Source organism: Periplaneta americana, chromosome 12 (assembly GCF_040183065.1).
Source record: "Periplaneta americana isolate PAMFEO1 chromosome 12, P.americana_PAMFEO1_priV1, whole genome shotgun sequence".
NCBI classification, from domain to species: domain Eukaryota; kingdom Metazoa; phylum Arthropoda; class Insecta; order Blattodea; family Blattidae; genus Periplaneta; species Periplaneta americana.
Window position 1 is genome coordinate 71,232,344 of NC_091128.1, and position 21,730 is coordinate 71,254,073.

Below are 21,730 nucleotides of genomic sequence, written 5' to 3' on the forward strand. Positions count from 1 at the left end.
CCTCATATCCACAGGCATGCAGCATCTTTGATTTTAATGTTCAGTTTGACTTATGTGTGTGAAGCTTCATTTTCAGCTATGAAACGTAACAAAGACCCTGAAACCTCAGTGACCATAACTTAAAGTGTTTCAGAATTGTTTCATTATGTCCAAATATAGTTTATATCGTACAAATCAAAATATGTCAAAAAGCAAGAGCATGTACCAAGTAAACCTGAAAATATTAGACTCTTAATAAATTGAGATATGTATGCATTGCACAATTTATATTATTTTAATTTTAAACCATATTTCCAGTATTATCGTTGTATTTATCAATATGTTTGCTTACATTTTTCAAAATATCCAGTGTATAAAATATAAGAGTTTTATTTGTCAATAAGTTCTTTAGTACTATTCTTGGCATCTCTCAGTGCAGTCCCTACCCGGAGTCTGGCTACTAGCAACAGGCATCTATAATGAACACCAATCAAAATACCCCTCATTTCTCGTGAAAAACAACTGAATAGACTACAGTGGAATATAGTGGACTTTATGTTGTCAGCAAACGGCTGGATACATTAAGAAGAGTGATTATTTGTCAATTGCTAACTTTCACTAACAATACATTGTTTCGTTCTTATATAACTATACCTAAAAAGATGTTGCAAGTATATGCTACAAATAAGTTATAGGCCTATTTAGTTACATTGGTACAATGTAGGCTATTTGCATTTTGATGTTTGGGCTATAATTTAGTGTTGGCACAAGCGGAATAATGAACAGTGTTTATGAATGCGCATGATGTATTCTTCTTTACTGTCCGGTCATCTATAGTGTAATGGTAAACCGATTACAGATTACAGACACAAGAAGGATGCCACTGCGCTATGTTCCCTCCGACACAGATCCTGCACCATGTGCACAGAAGTAACTTGCGTGTTTGTGAGTTGGTTGACTGTGTTTTACGTTATATTATGTGCAGAATAGTATCTGGAAATGGAGCTTATTAGAGAGAGATACAGAGGAAGTAGTTCATATCTACTTAACACTGCTTTTTTGCAGTAAATGACAATACAGCACAGTTTGAACAGCAAAATAGCTGATCATTGTTCTGCTCATGTGCTGCAGTTAGAAATCCATGAAATTCTCATTACATGATAATGCAAATTGTTCTCATTTCGCCAGTTTTTTTGCACCATTTTTTTAATATTTCTCATAACCTAAAAAACGCACTTCTGAATCGTGAAATAACTCGAAAATATCATAGTTCAAGTTTTTAATAGAATTTCAGCAATACTTGGTTTATTCGCGAAATCTTAACAACAATGTATTTTTTAAGTAACATTTTCATATTGTCTTTTTTTTTTCTCTCTCACCAATTGCACATTTTGTTCTGCTATTTTGTCAACAAATGAATGCAGTCTTTACAAATCTATATAAATTGTCATCATCAACCAGTTCAAGCTTTGAACCTAGTGATCTGTTGTGGTCTGTATGGTTTCATGCCATCTTTTTAAGTATCTTCCACTGAATGTTTTCACAGTAGTAATTTACACCCTTAATTTAGAAGAAAAGTAGATATCTTCTGAAAGGACAATAACTGAGGCTACTTTCGGCCCTCTGCTCTCCAGCATTCTTTTTACATGGCTCTTCCAGTTAGCTTTGTGGTCATGTAGGAAATCAGTCACGAGTTTAACTTTCATTTCTTTCAAAAATACCTACTCTCCGTTTTTTATCCCAAATTGTGTATCCTGTTTTCCTCATGGATCTCATTTCACAAGCTGTTAGTTGTTGTTGTTGTTGTTAGCTGTTTTTCTCTGAGCCTCTCTCTTCGTCATTATCCAGGCGGAAATTTTAATAAAGTGATAACTGAATTAATTTCTTCACAACGTTACATAAACACTTCACAGGTTTACAGTTTCGCATTACATTTAGAAATATACTGAAATAAAAGCATTCCTAAACAAAGTATTCTAAGAAACCAGCAAAGATTTTATTATCTTATTTTTGCGTCCTACCCTTTAAGAATATTATTTCAACAAAGCAGGAGAATAGATGAGAATGCGAGGTAAGGAAGTGAGATAATAAATGAGGTTGTATTTATATACAGCTACCCGAGCATTTAAAAATGAAAGCAATAAACTGTGCCTGGCACATTTTAGATGCTGAAATGCATGGGAGAAGATTTTCACTGTGTGCGCATCCCATTATATTTCATATGGGATGTAGTACCTGGCACAGATCCAGGCTGCAAACACTGGTTACAACATGATTGGCGGCAACGATAATGTTGGCAATAGAATTTGCAAGTATAAGCGTAACTTATTTTTGTCTGGTTTTGTGCGGAAAATATGAATTCTTCTTTTCTCTCTCGTGTTCTGATAGTGCCATGGCATGATGGCACTGCCTCTAAAGCCGCCCCTGACAATTAGCCACTCTAGCACTGACCATTTAAAAATGGCGTCTCCGAATGTGATAAAAGTCACTTAGGGGTATACAGTGATGGATATAATTTTCTTCAGACATCAAAGGATTATTTTAATCAATCTCCTTCCTCCCCCCCCCCCCTCCCCAATTTTCAAGTGTTTCTGGTATTTTTTCACCATCCTCTCCCCTTAAATCGTTGTGATGTGAATCATTCTCTGTAAGGAGCTTTAAGAGTCGGGCCATTTTTTGTTTCTGAGACTGTACAGTATTGAGTATGGGTTAAACATTAGCTATCAGATTGGTCTCACAAAAGAAGTATTTTGAATGTCTTCGGACAATTGGATAATACAAATTTTCCAGACACTGAGGACTGTTTAGATTCTCACTTCTTTCAATGCACGTTGATAGAATATCCTGAGGTTAATGTCAGTCCATTATTCTTCTGTTTTAAAAATGTTATTTTATTATGGTACTAAATAGGCGAATCAGTGCCAAATCAGGACTGCAATTGCTGTGATAAAGCTGACCGGTTTAATCATATGGCGACAATTTTCTGGGACTCTCAGAGATCTGCTTTTGCACGTTGTGCCAAGAGGAAGATGATTATAATTAAATCAGAGTTTGAATTATGTAATTGTTTTTGCCACATTCTCAGAAATTATCAGTACTATTAAGTTCTGTGTAAAATTTTATATTGTAGTTTCCCATTATGGGCCCTGTTATTGGACAAAAGAAAAATTCCTTTATTCTTCGTGTGTTTTATTAGCCAGATTTTATTGCAAACGTGTTTGAATCTGTGCATATGATAATTTCAACTTGCAGAGTGTATTGAGGAAAGTGACTCCTGAAGATGCACCCCAAATCTCCGATGCCATCATGACTGCACTTCTTCAGATGTTCAACTCTAATTCTTGCAAGGCGGGTGGTGTCCAGGAAGATGCACTAATGGCTGTGTCCACTCTGGTGGAGGTGCTAGGAGAGGGCTTCCTCAAGTACATGGAAGCTTTCAAACCTTTCCTATGTCTTGGTCTTAAAAATCACGCTGAATATCAGGCATGTATAAAATTTGATTTACTAAATACCCATTGTCTGCAGCATTTAATTTTATATACTGGATAAAGGAGCTTAATTTTCTGGATTTATTCGAATTTTTCTATGAGATGCTACTCAAAAGTTCTCGAAATTTGTATTCTGCGCATGAATGTGTGAGAGTTCAAACATTTGCCGCTGGTTGGAGTTTTCTACATGCTTTGTGAGTTAGTGTGCATTTGTTGTTTGCGAGCATTTTTGTATGTGCTCGAGATTGTGACTTAACAATGACTGATATGAGAGAACAGCATGTCTTTATAAAGTTCTGTTTTCAACTTCGGAACACTGCCACAGAAATGCACAAAATGTTACAGCAAGCATTTGACAACGATGCTTTAGGTCAGACACAAACTTACGACTGGCTTAGGCTGGGATTACGATCGACGTTCGTTTGCATTATGTTACGTTGCGTTCATCTGTACGTTGAATTTCTTCCGAACGTTAAGAGGCTATATATTATGATCGACGTTCGTGACAACTATCACGCTCTGCCGGCCATAATGAGTACTGAAATACACACGTCAGTCAGTCAGTCATGTCTGATTATGATAAACATTGAATTTTATGGTAACTTTGAGACAAATAAAATAGGCCTACCAGTATTACAAAAATATTTTACGACAGAATAATATAGAATGACAATAATAATAATAATAATAATAATAATAATAATAAAAATAAAAATAAAACCATATACCGGTACTTGGGAAGACTGTTGTACCTTGAAACACTTTTCACCTTTTTTTAATTTTGAGAAATGAAATATTTTAAATGAAAAATGCTTGAAATAATTATTGAAGTTTCCTTTACAACTTTACTTTACAAGATTTTATTTCTTGGTTTTGTGTTAGAAAACATATATCAGTGAACGAAATGTTTGCTTCTGCTACTAAAAAAATTGTTTCGTCCACAGAATTCGCACTTTGCAATAAATCAAACCGAAATTACGACCAGAGCTACTGAGTGACTTTCTCTACAATCTACTTCAGTTTGAGTCCTCTAGGTGGCAAAAAAATAAATAAATAAATAAAAAAAAAGTTCAAAGCTATACTATGCTGAAGATACAACAGTCTTCCCTACTAAACAGCTGGACTAGTGCAAATTACGAATATATTATTTGTGAGGTAAAAGCCCCTTTATTTCGGGTTAAAATAAAATAACGTATCTAAAATAATGTAAATAAATGATTAAAAACATAAAAAAAAAATAAGATTAACCGAGGCTCGAACCAGGGCCTATCTACACCACGACCAGTCTCTTGACCATTACGCTACGGAGAGATTCGGAATTCAATTGTTGAATTAGATATTATGAACGCTTTCTTGTTTGCTGCCTATAATGTTTAATTTTAAATAAAATGTGTTTTATGCCATATAGAGGAAATATATTCATGTGACGTGACATATTCAATCAAAGATCCTTCCTCGTATTACGTAATTTTTAATTAATATGATTTTATTTAATATTTCAGTAGCAATATGGCGCATCTACAACGAAAGAAAAGGTGAAAACATATGAAGGGCTTCTGATTCGTGATTGGTTGACGTTCAGCTTACATTTCTTTGCGTTTGTGAAAGCTTGACCTTGACAATGTTGAAACAACGCCGTCATGCGTTCATTCATTCTAACGTTGATCGTAATGAAAGACACAGAGCTTGTATTTGTTGAACTTCTACGTACTTCACCGCAACATAACGCAAACGAACGTCGATCGTAATCCCGGCATTAAACATTTAAAAAATGTCTGAACATTGACTGATGGTGATGAATGTTCAGGATGACCATCAACTGGCATTATTCCAGACAGTGACATACGCAGAATTTTGTCAAAAGGGGGGAGGGAGTCATTATTAAAATTGTTTACATTTTACATTATCAGTATTTTAAATCTTACGTTTTATTATATTATTATGTTCCGGTATATTTATTAATATTATACTATGTTCTAATAAAACATATTCTTGAATATCCTTATAAAATCTTTAAAATATAATTTTTTCACAGCCATACAATTTTTAACAAGTTTTTTTAACTTCTGTTTAATTTTGTATAATAAAAAATTGCTTCTGTCATTAATCATGTATATAATTTAGTCAACAGTTATTTGTGTATGATAGGTAAGACTTATTTTATTTTACATAACAGGAGAATCCATGGAAACAAAATATATTGAAATATATGTATGTACTTTTTTTTTTTAAGTTCAAGGGAGGGGGGTGTTCAAACCTGGTAACTACATTTCTTGCATACTCCTCTGACTTCAGAAAAGTCACTGGTGTTCGGATTGTGATAGTGCAAGATCGTAGGCAGACCATCCAAGACATTTGTTACATTGTGGGGTTGCCATGGGGTATATGCAGATGATTTTATCAGAACAACTGAATGTGAGAATGACTCCTGCAAAATTCGTGCCTTGACTGCTGTCTGATGAACAGAAAGAGCATTGCATGGAACTGAAACAACTGCATCAAACTGACTGAGATTTCATTTCCAAAGTTGTCACAGGTGACGAAAGTTGAGTTTATGGGTATAATCCTGAAACAAAGCAGCAATTCCAATGGAAGAGCCCATTTTCACCTCGACCAAAGAGAACTCACCAAGTCAAGAGTAACATCAAATCTTTATTGATCTGTTTCTTCGATATTGATGGGACTATCTGCAAGGAGTTCGTAACTCTAGTCAGTTGATTAATACAGCATTATATCATGATGTTCTAAGGTGGCCAAGGAAGGATGTGAGGAGGAAACATCTAGAGAAGTGGCGCTGGAACAATTGGGTTCTTGATCGTGACGACGCGAGGCCATATACAGCTTTCATTGTGCAAAGAGTGTTTGGCAAAGAACTTGACCCCCATAATACCGTACTCACCTGACTTGGCTGTGTGCGATTTTTTCTTTTTCCAAAAATTAAAATCAAGTTTAACAGCTGAAGATTTGACACCATAGAGGAGATACAAACAGAATCGCAGGCAGTGCTAAACACTTCACCAAAAAAAACTAGGATGCATTCTATTTGTGGCAGAAGTGCTGTGACCATTATTTGCTATTTAGTGGTACATTTCGTGAACTTTTGGGTAGCACTTCATAAAAAACTGGCTGTTTGAGTTTCTCAATTAAGGATTAAGATATTTAATGTTAGAGTTGGACAAGCACTTGTTTGTTCCTAATGATAGAAGTAATTGTTGCCAAATCTTGCATATTGTCTCATTATTATATGATTTGAAATTGCCTTCTTTAACAGCAAGTGAAAATGTAGTTGCAAAGTGCTCTAGATGCTTGTTATCCCCCCCACCTCCAACTTGTACATAAGGGTCCAAAGGCTAGCTCCTCAGCCTTGAATTGGCTTATTGTTCCCTACCACCCTTTTATGCAGAAATGCTTATTGAAGTCAAAAAGCTACTTTCTTTTAGTTAATTTGTACTTTAAATGTTCTCAGAAGTAGTTAGCTCATATGTCGCCCTCTCCTTCTAAGGCCATAACAAGATACAAAAAAAGATGGTGTAATCATTTGGTACTGGAATGGTTTGGGTTAGACAATACAAAATGACACGCATATTCTCACTGTAATTATGGCTGCTTTGATAATATAATACAGTGGAACCTCGATGCATCATTCCCGTTATCGTTGTTTTCCCACCTTTTTCGTCTGCTTTTTTTTTTTTTTTTTTTTTTTTGGTCCTGGAAATAGTCCCATACAAATAACGTTATTTTTTCCCCAGTTCCATCGTTCCTCGAACTGTTATTTTATTGCATCAATCATTGAGAAATCATGGTCCTGATGCCATGTTTTCCCGCATGGGTAGTTTTCTTTTACTTTGAAAGGACAAACTTTTTGTTCTCCATTATTATCTTTGAAGCAAGAGGATGCAGAAGATTGTGATTTGGAGACTATGTCAAACTTCTCAGAGAAACATAAAATGTATTACGCTGCCATGATAAATGATTTGTCATCTTAATGCTGCACGTGAACTCTCCACGTGCATTTGGTATAGTCTGTTAATGCGGAAATTAGTTTCTACATGTGTGATCTGTGCTATGAAGACAGATATTAGATTCTGAAAAGAAATGCAGTTTTATAGTAACTTATTGATTAATCATATTTTTCCACACAACGATGTGGAGATATATAAACATTTGATACAGTATTATTATGGTATATGTTACGCAGTTGTGTTAACTAACGAGATTTGTCGTCCTAATGCTGCAACTTGTTTAGAGTCAGCTGTGCTACAACACAGTTGCTGATATCCACAGCGACAAGAGTTTTTGTACATTGTTTATGTTCAGTACATGTTTATATGTGAAGTATCTTTGTAGGGTTACTAAAGAGCTAGACAAGTTTCGGCATTATTTTTCATGCGATATGATATAGGCCTAATTTGTGATGCAGGTTCTAGTTGCATGTAATGCAACAGTATGGGCTAATGAAAGCCTGCCTACTTTAAACAGTAGTAATTTTATGGGAATAGATTTGTGATAACACATATCTGTATTCTGAACATATCACGAATCTAGGTTTATGATTTTCACATACTTATTTCTGTCTAAATTATCAGTAATGACCAATATCTCTTAAGGAGTAGCAAACTAATTTCTAGTGCGTACGTCATTCTTGTCACACACATGACTTGTATGATGGTGTGGGAGGTGGTAAAACTGCACCTTTCCATTTACTTCAGTATCGTTCTTATCAGAAATTCACTGTAGAATTCAAGTGTAAAATATGCATGAAACGAAAGCTAATATTTTTTCTGCAAGAAATAGTGTACATAATGTTGTAATAAAAGTGCATTCAGTGTAATCACTAATTATTCGTTTGTTTGTTTTATACTCTATTTAATCAAACAATAGATTTTTTATCGCAAGTTTACAAACAAGAATAAAATATTAAGAGACACGTCCATTATGATTTTATAGTATTTATGAATATTGTTAAAAATTAAATGTATCGATTATGCGATTATTCCACCTTAAATCATGTAGGGAATAATTGTGATACATTCATAACTGTTGCGTCTGCTATACGCCTAAGTACAGTAGTTTTTATGGTTTCCTGGTATCATCGTTTTCCCGTTTTGATCATTTTTATTTTCTATTCCCCATAAAAACGATGGTTCGAGGTTTCACTGTAATGAGTTTACAATGAAACAAAACAGTTCACAAAATAGTCCTGAGTTGAACAAAGTAAGTGTACAAGAAACTGACCAAGGGGATAACAATATATTCTTAAAAAAAAAAAAGATATAAAACAAATCTTTCTTGGCGGCCAAGAAATAACTGACTAAAAACAGAACTGCTTAGAAACAACAGTGGCCCTAAATATAAAAGTACATAATTGATTTATGCTAAAATGACTTATAAAACTACAACATGAAAAGTTAGGCCACTGTATAAACTAAACGCAAGAATCCTTGTACAGTCCCCCATTATGTGTTTGCCACGAGTCACTTCAACTATAGGTGCAATCCTCTTTTATCCCTGGAGTGGCCGAGACTCGGTTTCCCCCCACATCCAAGTCCCGTGCAGCACAGCTGACACTGGAAAATGCGCCTCTTGCAGGCGATGTGTCTTGCTCACTTGCTGATAGACTACAGGCTGCTGTCACTAACCTAGAGGAGATTACCTAATACCAAAAACAGCAGCGTAGAGTTTTACTGACAAATATTCAAAATGCATCAATGGTAAACAAATCACATGTTTATATACTGGCCAATAAACAGTGACTTTATATTACTGTTGTTACTGCTAATGGCTTCATTGCCAAATGCAAGGCACTAGACAACAACATATTACTGTTGCTCAGTCTCTCACAGAAGCAGAATCTTAAGAAAATCAATACTTAATGTACAATGAAATAGATGTAGGAAGGTGAAAGGAAAAGAGACGTAAGGAACCAACTCCACACCCACTAATATGACAATATTCTTTATTTTTTATAGGTTTGTGGTGCTGCAGTTGGTTTGACGGGAGATATCTGTCGAGCTTTGAAGAATAAAGTTCTTCCTTACTGTGATGAAATAATGATGCTACTTCTTGAAAATCTTGGTGTAAGTTTATATTTCCATTTTATCACAATGCTTTAACTAGGCAGTATACAGTGCATTAAGTACAGGAAGCCAAGCAAGTTGGCTCAGACTGCAGCATTTTAGACTTGCATTCTGGAGGTCCCAGGTTCAAACTCTATGGCCCATCAATCTGACTGGGGTTTTTCATGGTTTCCCTCAATCACAAAGACAAATGTCGGATTGAAAATTTACATATGATTCATCACTGCCTTAGTCATATCATAAACTTTAATTAAAATCTAAAATCAGTTACATGAAACAACACACCATAGAAACAGGGATTCAACAAAAGTAAAAATGACCTACTGGTATACCCACAGATTCTAAACACAATATGATCACAGACGACCAGCCTCATGGTCTAGTGGTCAGAGCTTCTGGCTATAGTTATTGAGGTCCCGGGTTCGATTCCCGGTTAGAGCACAGGAATTTTTCCTTAAAGGGGATTATTCCTGTGTTCGTCCATGGTCTGGAATTTAGGTTAAGTTTAGATTTAAGACCTCTCCTGGCACTACATTATCATCCTATCACATCATCGGGGTAATGTAACTCCGCCTTCCAGGCGCCCCAACCTCAGAAGTGGGTTACAAATAAGCCACAGCCAGGAGAGAAGACCAGAAATGTCGAAAAGACAACCTGGTGGCATTGGATTAAAAAAACATGACCACAGACGTTAAAGCGTGTATAAATAAACTTAACAAAAAAAAAAAAAGTCCAGGAGAGGTAAACAAGCAAGAATTTCATAATTTGTGTTGGAATATTCTTCAAAATGATAGATTGGTAGTTTTATAATTTGAAGTATGTGTAACAGTTATTTGAGATGTGAGGTGTTAAAACTAATCTTTCATTTTTTGTCTTTTTTAGGATAACACAGTTCATCGATCAGTGAAGCCACAGATTCTTTCTGTGTTTGGAGATATTGCTTTAAGTATTGGCGCTGAGTTCAAGAAGTATCTTGATGTTGTACTGCAGACTTTGGTACAAGCATCACAGGCTCAAGTAGATAGGGTGAGTAGTCATATTCAATTTTCATAACTCATTTTATGACGTGTTTGTTCTAATTAATACATTAAAGTGAGTTGAGAATGTGATGAAATCAGAGAACCATCCGTGAGCTCATGTTGGAACTTCCTTCAAAGTTTGTATACACATTAACAGCAGATAAATAGGTATAAAAAGTTATCTGCCCATACTAACTTAGTACTTTGAATGTTACTTTAAGAAACAACAGTACATTCTTGGAAGAATTACCTTTGTGAAAGCCCGCCCAGTCACGTGACATGCGAGATAAATTTGTACTCGGAGTGAGTACTGTTTACTCAAGACTCATTTTTTTGTGTTTGTCTTTGTGCTGTGTGAAGTATTTGAGAGAAGGTTTCAACATAAACTCATTAACTGTTTCCTTGTCAGTTGAAATTGATGCACAGCGTTACTGTAAATGATCTTTCCGATTACAAACTTGAATAACTATCATTAGGAGATACTTAGAAACATGATATTGGTATCAATGGAAAGAGAAACTCAAATATTTTTGTTATGTTGGTGAACATGTCGCATATTTCTTAATTTCGTTGCTAGGAGACGATATAACAGAAAAATGGCTGCAAACTAAGACAGGAGGGCATTTTGTGTGTTAGATTTTACATATCCCAGTCTGTTGTCACTGTACAATGCAGTTTTAGAAGAAAATTTGGTGTTGATCCACCCAGTGGGCCCAGTATCCGTAAGTGGTACGCTGACTTCAAAACGAGGGGATGCATCTGAAAGCAGAAGTCAACCGGTCGTCTATCAGTAAATAAGGCAAATGTGGAGTGTGTGAGGGAGAGTTTCATACGAAGTCCACAGAAATCCACCGTAAAAGCCAGTAGAGAATTAAACATCCCCCAACAAACTGTGCAGAAGATTTTATGGAAACGTTTGAAGTGCCATCCATACTGTCTGCAATTGTTGCTGGCTCTGAAACCAGACGACAAAGCCAAGCGACAGTCTTTCTGTGAGGAGATGCAATTCAGAATGGAAACTGAAGGTTTCATCGAATCATTGGTGTTTAGTGACGAAGCCACTTTCCATCTGTCAGGAAAAGTGCACAAACACAATGTCAGGATATGGGCTTTGGAAAATTCTAACAGTTATGTGGAACATGTACGCGGCTTCCCCAAAGTGAACGTGTTTTGTGCTATAAGCCGTGAAAAGTTGTATGGCCCTTTCTTTTTTGTCGAGGCGACAGTATAGGTAATTCATACCTAAACATGTTACAGTTATGGCTTCTTCCACAACTGGAACAGGACATCGAAGGTCTCATTTTTCAGCAGGATGGGGCACCACCCTATTACCACTTAGATGTCAGAAACGAACTGAATACACGACTTCCAAGGAGATGGACTGGACATGCTGGCCGTGAAGATTTAGAATGTTTGCATTGACCTCCACGTTCCCCCAACCTCACTCCTTTTGATTTTTTCTGTGAGGTTTTATAAAACAACAAGTGTATCAGTCACCATTACCACCTACCATTGAGGATCTTCGTGTCTGCATCACAGAGGCCATTGCACTGGTGGATGGTCCAATGCTACAATGTGTATGGCAGGAAATTGACTACAGACTTGATGTGTGTCGTGTGACACAAGGAGCTCACAATGTGACTTACTTACGGTTGTGAACCAAATGTTTCTCTTTCTGTTTCATGTTTTCCAGTGAACAAATTAAAAAATTGTTGGAGTTTCTGTTTCTGTTGATACCAATTTCATGTTTTCTAATTTTTGCTGATTTAAGAGTAGCACATGTGATTAAACCGAATGGATAATAAAAAATATTTGAGTTTCTCTTTCCATTGATACCAATATCATGTTTCGAAGTGTCTCCTAATGATAGTTATTCAAGTTTGTAATCGGAAAGATCATTTCTAGTAACACTGTACTGTAAAACAGTACTGATTTATAGCAGTGATGGGCAAAGTATGGCTTAAGGACCAGATGCAGCCCATTATAGCATTCCTTCAGATAGGACTCCCAAATCCGAGAATTTTTTTCTTTTCTTTTCTGTCATTCTTTTGTTCTTTCTTTCTCCTTCTTTTATAGACACTGGCCAACATTTATTTGTCTCGTCTCAATGTCATAAGCATTTCTTTTTTCAGACCCTAATAAAAACTATAAATGAAGTTTTACTGTGTTACCATTTTGTTATTGTTTGTGCCTGTTCGTTTATACAGGGTGTTTAAAAAATACGGGGCATAATTTCAGGTATGTATTTCCCACATGTAGGCAATCAAAATAGTTCATTACAACATGTGTCCGGAAATGCTTTATTTCCGAGTTATGGCCTTCACAACATTGAAATTCACCGGAACGTTTTTCATTCCGCCGGTCGTTGCTGTCAAAGGAGACATTAAGAGGGCACTCTGACAGTTCATTCCGAGGCGAAGGTTACATTCAGTGTTGTGTAGGCGTTAGACTGTGTGACATGTATTCAAATCAAGAGCTGGCAGAGATACACTTCATGTACGGTAAGGCGGACAGCAATGCTGCGCTGGCTCGTCGTTTGTACCAGGAGAGGCAGCCACAGTGACAATGTTCAGATCGGAAGACATTTGTACGTCTCCATTACCTACAACCAAGATCTACAACTCCAGAAGTACAGGAGGAGATTCTGGAGGCTGTGAACATGACTCCTCCTATCAGCACACGAAGGGTAGCGTTGCAAGTCAATGTTCCTCATACGACTGTCTGGAGACTGTTGAAAGAGTATCAATTGTATCCTTATCATTTGCAACGTGTACAGGACCTGTCACCAGCAGATTACCCTGCACGAGTTAGGTTCTGTCAGTGGTTCTTGCAGCAGTGTGGTGTAAATCCGAACTTTCCTGCCTTAGTATTATTTACAGATGAAGCACAGTTCACACGAGATGGCATAACAAATTTCCACAATCAGCATGTATGGGCGGGCGTATGAAAACCCACATGGAACTGTTCCATCTCATCACCAGTTGCGGTTCTCCCTCAACATGTGGGCCGGTATCATTTGGTGATCGATTAGTTGGACCCCATGTACTTGTAATCAGATTTACGGGGCAGGCGTACACAAACTTCCTGGAAAACGCCATACCTCGTGTTTTAGAAGACACTCCACTGTCAATCGTCAACACATTCACTTCTTGCATGATGGTGCTCCTGCACACTTCAGTCGTACGGCTCGCCGGTACTTGGATCGAAGGTTTCCTGATCGATGGATACGTAGAGGTGGCCCAATTGCTTGGCCTCCACGCTCACCTGATCTGAACCCTCTCGATTTCTACTTGTGGGGCCATTTAAAATCATTGGTTTATTTGTCTTCGGTGCCTGATTTGGAATCCCTTCGGAATCGAATTGTGGCATGTTCTGAGGACATACGCAATACTCCTGGAGTTTGGGATCGTGTTCGCAGGTCAATGAGACATCGATGTGAGGTCTGTATTCAAGCAGGAGGTGGACATTTTGAACATCTTCTGTAATGACAACGACCTCTGGAAAGAAAAACGCTCCGGTGAATTTCAATGTTGTGAAGGCCATAACTCGGCAATGAAGCATTTCCGGACACATGTTGTAATGAACTATTTTGATTGTCTACATGTGGGAAATACATACCTGAAATTATGCCCCGTATTTTTGAAACACTCTGTATATTCGTGATAAGCTTACTATTGACTGGCGTAGTCTCTGTTATTTAAAGTATCACTGCTACCATTTTTAATTCTGTGTTTACAGTCGGACAGTCATGTTTGTTGATATTTATTGTATACGTAAATTTGACTGCAGTGGTAATGTTTGTCTTTTACTGTAACTTATGAATGTTTACAGACTGATTACGACATGGTAGACTACCTAAACGAATTACGTGAAGGTGTACTGGAGGCATATACTGGCATTGTTCAAGGCCTGAAGGGCGATGGTAGCACTCCAAGCCCAGATGTGCAGTTGTTGGAACCACATGTTCCCTTTATTGTGCAGTTCATCACAGTTGTGGCCCAAGATACAGATCACTCGGATAGTAATGTGGCAGCTTGTGCAGGGCTTGTAGGGTAAGTTACTAGACATTGTAGAATCTCTAATATCTGTCTCTCAGTTAACCATTTTGCATATTCACAAACAAAATGGTAGCCTAGTGTGGAGTATTGGTAATGACTTATATACTACTCTTTTCCACTTTCTGAATCGTGTGTAGCATGGTCATGTAACTTCTTTGGATGTGTAATAGACATAACAGAGTTTTGAACATATCCCACTGTTCCCTACATCAGTGTTCTGCAACCGGTGCGCTTCACACGGTGAAAGGTGTGACATGAACGTTTACCTATTATTGTAAGAAATAAATAAAATTAAAATTAATTAAAGTTAAATTAAAATTAAATTTCTCTCTCTGCTGACACAATCAGCCATCTAGTTAGTGACAGGTTCAATGATTACGAAGACGTTATGAAGGAGAAAATAAAAAGCAGGAAGTAGTTCTCACTTCAGTTCGATGAGTCCATTGATATTAGCGGTTATGCAAACTTCTTTCCTACATTCGGTTAATTTGTTGGGGATGTAATTGCAAGTAATTAATTTTTTTGCAAAGAACTGCCCAAGCTAGCAACCGGTGAAGAAATATTTCGTAAAGCTAATGAATATGTGGTCTGTAATGAATTAACATGGGAAGATTGCGTTAGTGTTTGTACAGACAGAACTGTTTCTATGATAGGCTGAATGAAAGGATTCCTGGCTGAAGTACGTGAAGTAAATCCTAACATATGTAGCGGCCATTGTCTCATTCACCGCAAAGCCATAGTTGCTAAATCTTTGCCATCTCCTCTGAAAATTGTGATGGACGAAGTAGTAAAGTCGTGAACTTCATCAAATTGCAGCCCCTAAATACGCGGCTTTTTTCTGTTTTGTATTGGGAAAGCTACATACAGAAAGTGCTATGGTTATCACGTGTTAAGGTGTTACTGTGAATGTTTGAACTTAAAGGGAAGGTGCTTGCATTTTTTACTATGGAGGGGCATGAGTACACGGATTTATTTGCAGATGATGAATGGTTATCTTTAGGATATTTTCGTACATTTGAATGAGCTTAACAGAAAAATGCAAGGTAGGAACAAAAATATTCTAACTAGTATCGATAAGATTCAAGGATTTGTGAATAAGCTGAATTTGTGGATACAGATTATTGAAAATGGGTCGTTTGAAATGTTCCCAACTGTATGGCCCCTTGCTGACTGTAATAAAGTGTTGATGGACGTAAGTAAAGAACATTTAGTAACCTTGCAGCATAAGTTCAAGAATTATTTTGGAGAGAGTGTTCAAGATTTCGACTGGGTTTGTGATCGGTTCACTGTGGATTCAGAACATCTTCCAAATAATATACCAATACAAGAGGAACTGGCAGATTCACGTCCAGCTGTTTGCTGACAACATAAAGTCCACTGTAGTCTATTCAGTTGTTTTTCACGAGAAATGAGGGGTATTTTGGTCGTTGTTCATTATAGATGTGTGTTGCTAGTAGTCAGAGTTGGAGTGTAGTCAATATATACTGCAAGAATGTGTCTTCTGCAACTGATACTGATGTTTTTAATTTACTTCTTTTCTGGTTTATGGATGGATGGTATAGAAGAATATGTTCTAGATCATCGTGATTATTACACCATAGACAAGTAGGATTATCAGAAAGATAAAATTGGTGTAGGTGCAATTGTGTGACAGTGTGACCTGTTCTGGCTCTTGTTAAAAATGTGATTTAAGTCATAATCCCACACCACACAGTAACTCGTTCGTCATGGAGTTGTCCTGGCTGTTGTGTCGCAATATCTCGCAAGAAACTTTGGAGAAAGTTATGCTAGGTGTGGTGACTAGAATTCTTCAATGTCAGGACTTGAATGGTGGTCATATGCCCAATATTATTTTTCATAAATAATTTCCAATCTATTGGTTTTCAGTGTACATCTCTATTTTTATTGTACCTCTTAAGGTTATTTAGTAATAAATAAAAGAAAAGGATTCACTTCTTTTGGTTCACCCTGTACAATAAAAACAAAGTCTACTGCAAAATTATGCAATTTATAAAGTTTTTTTGTTCTTTTCTCCAAATGATTGCTGATCGATACCATTCACAGAGGAAAAGATAAACACATAGATTGGATTTTATTCTATGCTACTTTCTTTTTTATATGTGTATGCTTACAAGTAAGAAGGTATTAGGTAGGGTTCAATCTGTAGAGGTCGAGAGGGTAAGGGGAAATTCTCTCACTATCCACTGCCAAAAGCATTCCATCCCTCTTGCTACACTGTTTAACTGAGCCAGGGACGATAATTTTCTCCCTTCTGCATTTTCTTTGGCATACTTTCATGATACCAGTATGTATGTATGTATGTATGTATGTGTGTATATATATATATATATATATATATATATATATATATATATATATATAATTTGAGAACAACCAGTTGCATTATTCTACTTCCCTTTGTGAACTAAACGCTTCATTTGTAATTCCTTGCATATACTGTTTTCTTCATTTCTTTTAAGCTTAGTGATTGCATTTCTTTATGAGTGATTCTATCCTCTTATGTAATGTGTTGTAAGATCTGCAGCTTGTAATGGATATGATTTTTTAAAATTATTTTACACGGTGCCAAGTACAAGGTAACAGTGACCTATGTGCTGTAGCTCCATTCGACTTGGATTGACTGCAAACAAATGTTTGAGGCCTACCTATAACATTCCTTTGCTCCACATTTAAACTACCCATATCCGTATCTTGTTTCACTAAGGGTGGGTGTCCATTTTTGTTATTTTTGGATTATTAATAAGTATAGGCTTCTCTATCAGATCGCAAAAGTTGGTAATCCAACTCGCAATAGTTGACGAGAATCTGTTCGTACAAGGTCGAAAATCAATGCCATTGTTGTAGCACTAAAGGCAAATAAAGATGTTCAACTTCAGAATTTACAATAATTGTATTTTTTTGGACAGCTGCCTAGGTAACATGGACAACTGCCTTTAGAGTTAACAGTTTTCTTCATGTTCATGAGGCGGTAGTCCACAGTCTATTTAATTTCGTTTTTTGCCTTTCCTGAAAATCACATAATTGTGACAACCGCCTTTAGTGAAATAAGATTTCTGGAGCTGTGCACAAATAGCTGGCCTTAATAGTGGAGCTCTTCCATTTTGCATTTCAAATTTTCGTTTATACTTCTGTATCACATTTCGTTTCGATACATTTGAGATGGATAGGGTATGTAGCATGTATGGGCGAATCCAGAAATGCATATTTATTTATTTATTTATTTATTATTTTGCTAATAATTGTAACATAAAATATAAAATATACAGAGAGAGCGTTAGTTGGGAGGCCAGAGGGGAAAAAGACCTTTGGGGAGACATAGATGAGAGGATAGTAATAAAATGGATTTGAGGTAGATGGAATATGGTAGGGGCTGGATTAATGTTGCTCATGATAGTTACCAATGGCAGGCTTATGTGAGGGTGGCAGTGAATCTCTGGGTTCTCTAAAAGCTGTTTGTAAGTAAATAAGTAAACCACGCAACACATTATTTTTGCCTTTCAGTTCATAGTATCTGATGGAGAAGACGAAATCAGTCATATGGCAGCAAAAAGGACTATGCACGCAATATATTCAGAAGGAATTTTGCAAATTTCTCGTTAAACCTGTTTGTTGTCTGTTATTTATGATTGTGTTTTATTGTATTTCGGATCAGTGTCGTAAAAATACATTTTGTACACATTGTACTGTACTTCAACCACAAGAAAGTCTCCAGGGAATGAGACGAAGCGGGGTGATGCTGTGAATGAATGTTGATGTCATAAGATGTCATAAGGTCACACACGTGGGTACTCGTATCTCTATTGGCTATCTCTCAAAGCACAAACCATAACATTGATATACATATTTTTATACTACCCTAGTTACAAAATTAGATCACTGTTAATCTCCTGGTCTTTTAATCCCTCGATACAGGAAATAACATATGCAGGAGAGCGCATGATTTTTAAACTGATGTTATAACTCTAATACTATCTATCTACTTCGCTCCAATAGATGATGCAGTAGTAAGCACATTCCTTTCACGGTTTATCTCCTGGTTGGAGAACAGTATATTACTGCATCTTCCTAGAGTAACAAAAATCTATTAATTTGAAGTAACTGACTTCTGATATACTTATGGGTTTTAAGGAACCCGGAGGTTCATTGTCACCCTCACATCAGCCTGCCATCGGTCCCTTCTTGAGCAAGATTAATCCAGTCCCTACCATCATATCCCACCTCCCTCAAATCTATTTTAATAGTATCTTCCCATTTATGTCTCGGCCTCCCCAAATGCCTTATTCCCTCCGGCCTCCCAACTGACACTCTATATGCATTTCTGGATTTGCCCATACATGCTGACTTCTGTTATATCATTTATAATTAATTTGTCATATTTGGGATAGTCAATTGCATAGAAATACTTTCGATTCTTTCTGTAGATATTTTGAAATTAAGTGTTTGATTTATGTTTTGAACCAGAGTTGGGTAAGTTACTTTTTAAAGTTACAGTTATCAGAAAAGGTAACAGAGTTACAATTACAGTTATCATTGCAGTTACTTTACAATTACTTAAAAAAAATTATAATTGTGTTGTGATGCCTGTTCCAACCCTACAAATTGAAATGAAAACATCAGAAATTGGATGTTGTTCTTGAGTCACATAACTGCAGTTTACTCATTGGTGTGTATAAAATTTTCAAATAAGCAAATAAATTAAATTTAATTGGCAAGATGTGAATGCAGTATTCATAAGACTTATAATTCGGATATTACTAAGACAGATTTTAGGATATGCTTGGTTGTTTAAAATGTATTTCCTAGCAGACATTGCTGTTATGCAGCTGACATAAGAAAGACAGAGTTTCAGAACACAACCGAACAACCTAGTTGGTGGGGGGGAAGGTGCAAAGAGTGGAGTCAGTGGAAATATACCTAGTTGCCACAGCGGACCGAGTAGATTTGAGTTGGCCTAGAGCAATCAAGAGAACATGTTAATAATGTACTCATTGTTCAAATACGATCGAAATAACTTTTGACATTGTTATTACAAATATGGCTGGTATTACACTGTCCAAGATTCTTACAACAAAATACGTACTTCATCACTGGTAAAAGTAACTTTGTTACAGTTATAGTTACTTTATTTAAATAATAATGCTGTTACCGAATGTTACTTTGGAAAAGCAACTGTTACTATGGTGAAACTTCTCTAACCTGGACACATATGGATCAGAAAAAAATTGTTCAACCTAATGGGGTGTCCAAGGATGAGGGGAGTAGAATTTTTTTAGCATGCAATGGAAAAGAAATTACTGTACATAATGTTAAGGAACTACAGAAATTACTGTACATAATGTTAAGGAACTACAGTATTCAAATACTTTGTCATTTACTGTATTTCTTCATTAACAGTTTTGTGAACTCCTTTTCTTTCCCAACTGCAATTTTGTTCCCATGCATATATTGAGGTTCTATTATTGATAATGTTTGAAAATGTTGACTTAGAAATTCCAAAGTCTTCTGTAATTTTCTTACAACTAACACCATAACACAATAACTTCTTTCTTCCTTTGAATAGTTAATTCCACCAACTTACGCTTACTCATATTGAGGCACTATACAAATTTCACAAACTGACTCTCATAGGTAAACACCTCAATAGAGACTGATTTCTACACTGGAGGCCTACTGAAATAATTTTGCATCATAAAGTTTACTTTCACATGTATGTATTGTGGGTCCCTATCACCACCAGGGCGTGACACGTCCTCAGGTTGTGAATAGAGGAGACGGCCTTCAGATATGGAGGGTAGCTGCGAATATATTAAATAAGCAATCATGGACAGACGATAAGGGGTGGTCCTCCAGCTTGGGGGTTGGGCGAAGGACTAACAACCCATCACCGTAAAAAATAGCTTGTTATGAAACCACAATCTTGCACAGGTTGGGGACCGATGGCGGGGTTCTGGGTTCCTTAAAAGCCATAAGTAAGGAAGTAAAGTTTACTGTTATAAAAAATAATGCCCCTTCACTCCATACTCAAATTTAGCCACAGTACAGTTACAAAAAGAACAAAGAAGTATTTCCAGGAAAGTAGAAAGATATTCACAGTTGCTGTACTGTACAAGGAAAATCCCCTCTCATTCCACTGTGCTAATTGTCCTTGTAAAACAGAAGGGCTCAATGAGACTTAATTCTAAACAGGTAGCAGAAATATACAATAGAACAAGAGAATTGTTCAAAATAGAACTATAACGGGCATCCAGCTTCCAGGATTTGAGGAATGATCAACATAGAGGATATTTGAACCTTTAGCTCTAACAAGGTCAAAAAGGCAACACCAACTATAACAAAAATAACTAAAAGCATAGAAATGTGTCTGGTTCCAAAAAGATATGTCCAAATATGATATAATGAGACATGTAACATACAGAAATTTCACTGTAGTAGTGCGTCACAACATGTTACTTCCCAACTCTGATTTGAACTATATCATATTCACAAGGTCAGAAATTATGTCACATAATATGTGTAAAAGTTGCATATTTGAGTTAGTTGTGGTCCCATTGAAATCATATATTTATGTGTTTGTTTTCAGCGACTTGTGCACTGCATTTGGTTCTAAGATGCTGCCCTTACTTGATGTGGAGCCCATTAATGATTTGTTGACTCAAGGAAGGCGTTCACGCGCCTCCAAGACGAAAACATTGGCTACGTGGGCAACAAAGGAAGTCCGTAAGCTGAAGTCGGCTGCCTCCAGCTGGTAAGTAACTATTAAAGAACAGAATTTTGATTAGAGATGTGCAAACTTGTAGCATTTGTAATAGCTTTTATTATGCAACTCTTCCTAAATTAGTACTGAATTTGTGATGGTAGAAATTTTCTTCCATTCTTATTACTTAATACATTCGCAGTCTCTAATTTGTTATTAGGTATTATATTATTAAGTTCTTTCAATGATGTTTGATTCACGTGGTATGTGGTCATTTCTTTCTTCCAATACGGTATTGCATTTCACCAGGATCATTTGTTTTTGATGATAACTATTTCAAATGGAAGTTCATAATGTAAAGTGAAATAAAGAAAGCCAAATTATATAATGCTCG

General features: G+C 36.4%; 1 protein-coding gene across 5 annotated transcripts in view; it reads left to right on the forward strand.

Moving 5' to 3' along the window:
- Window positions 1-21,730, forward strand: part of Fs(2)Ket (Importin subunit beta Fs(2)Ket) — a 123,823-nt gene that overhangs the window by 38,797 nt on the left and 63,296 nt on the right. For all 5 annotated transcript variants that reach the window (XM_069841523.1, XM_069841519.1, XM_069841520.1 and 2 more), the window contains exons 10-14: window positions 3,232-3,462; window positions 9,437-9,544; window positions 10,427-10,570; window positions 14,395-14,615; window positions 21,223-21,387. In XM_069841523.1, the coding sequence (XP_069697624.1) occupies window positions 3,232-3,462; window positions 9,437-9,544; window positions 10,427-10,570; window positions 14,395-14,615; window positions 21,223-21,387 (869 nt within the window). The remainder of the gene's footprint in view (window positions 1-3,231; window positions 3,463-9,436; window positions 9,545-10,426; window positions 10,571-14,394; window positions 14,616-21,222; window positions 21,388-21,730) is intronic.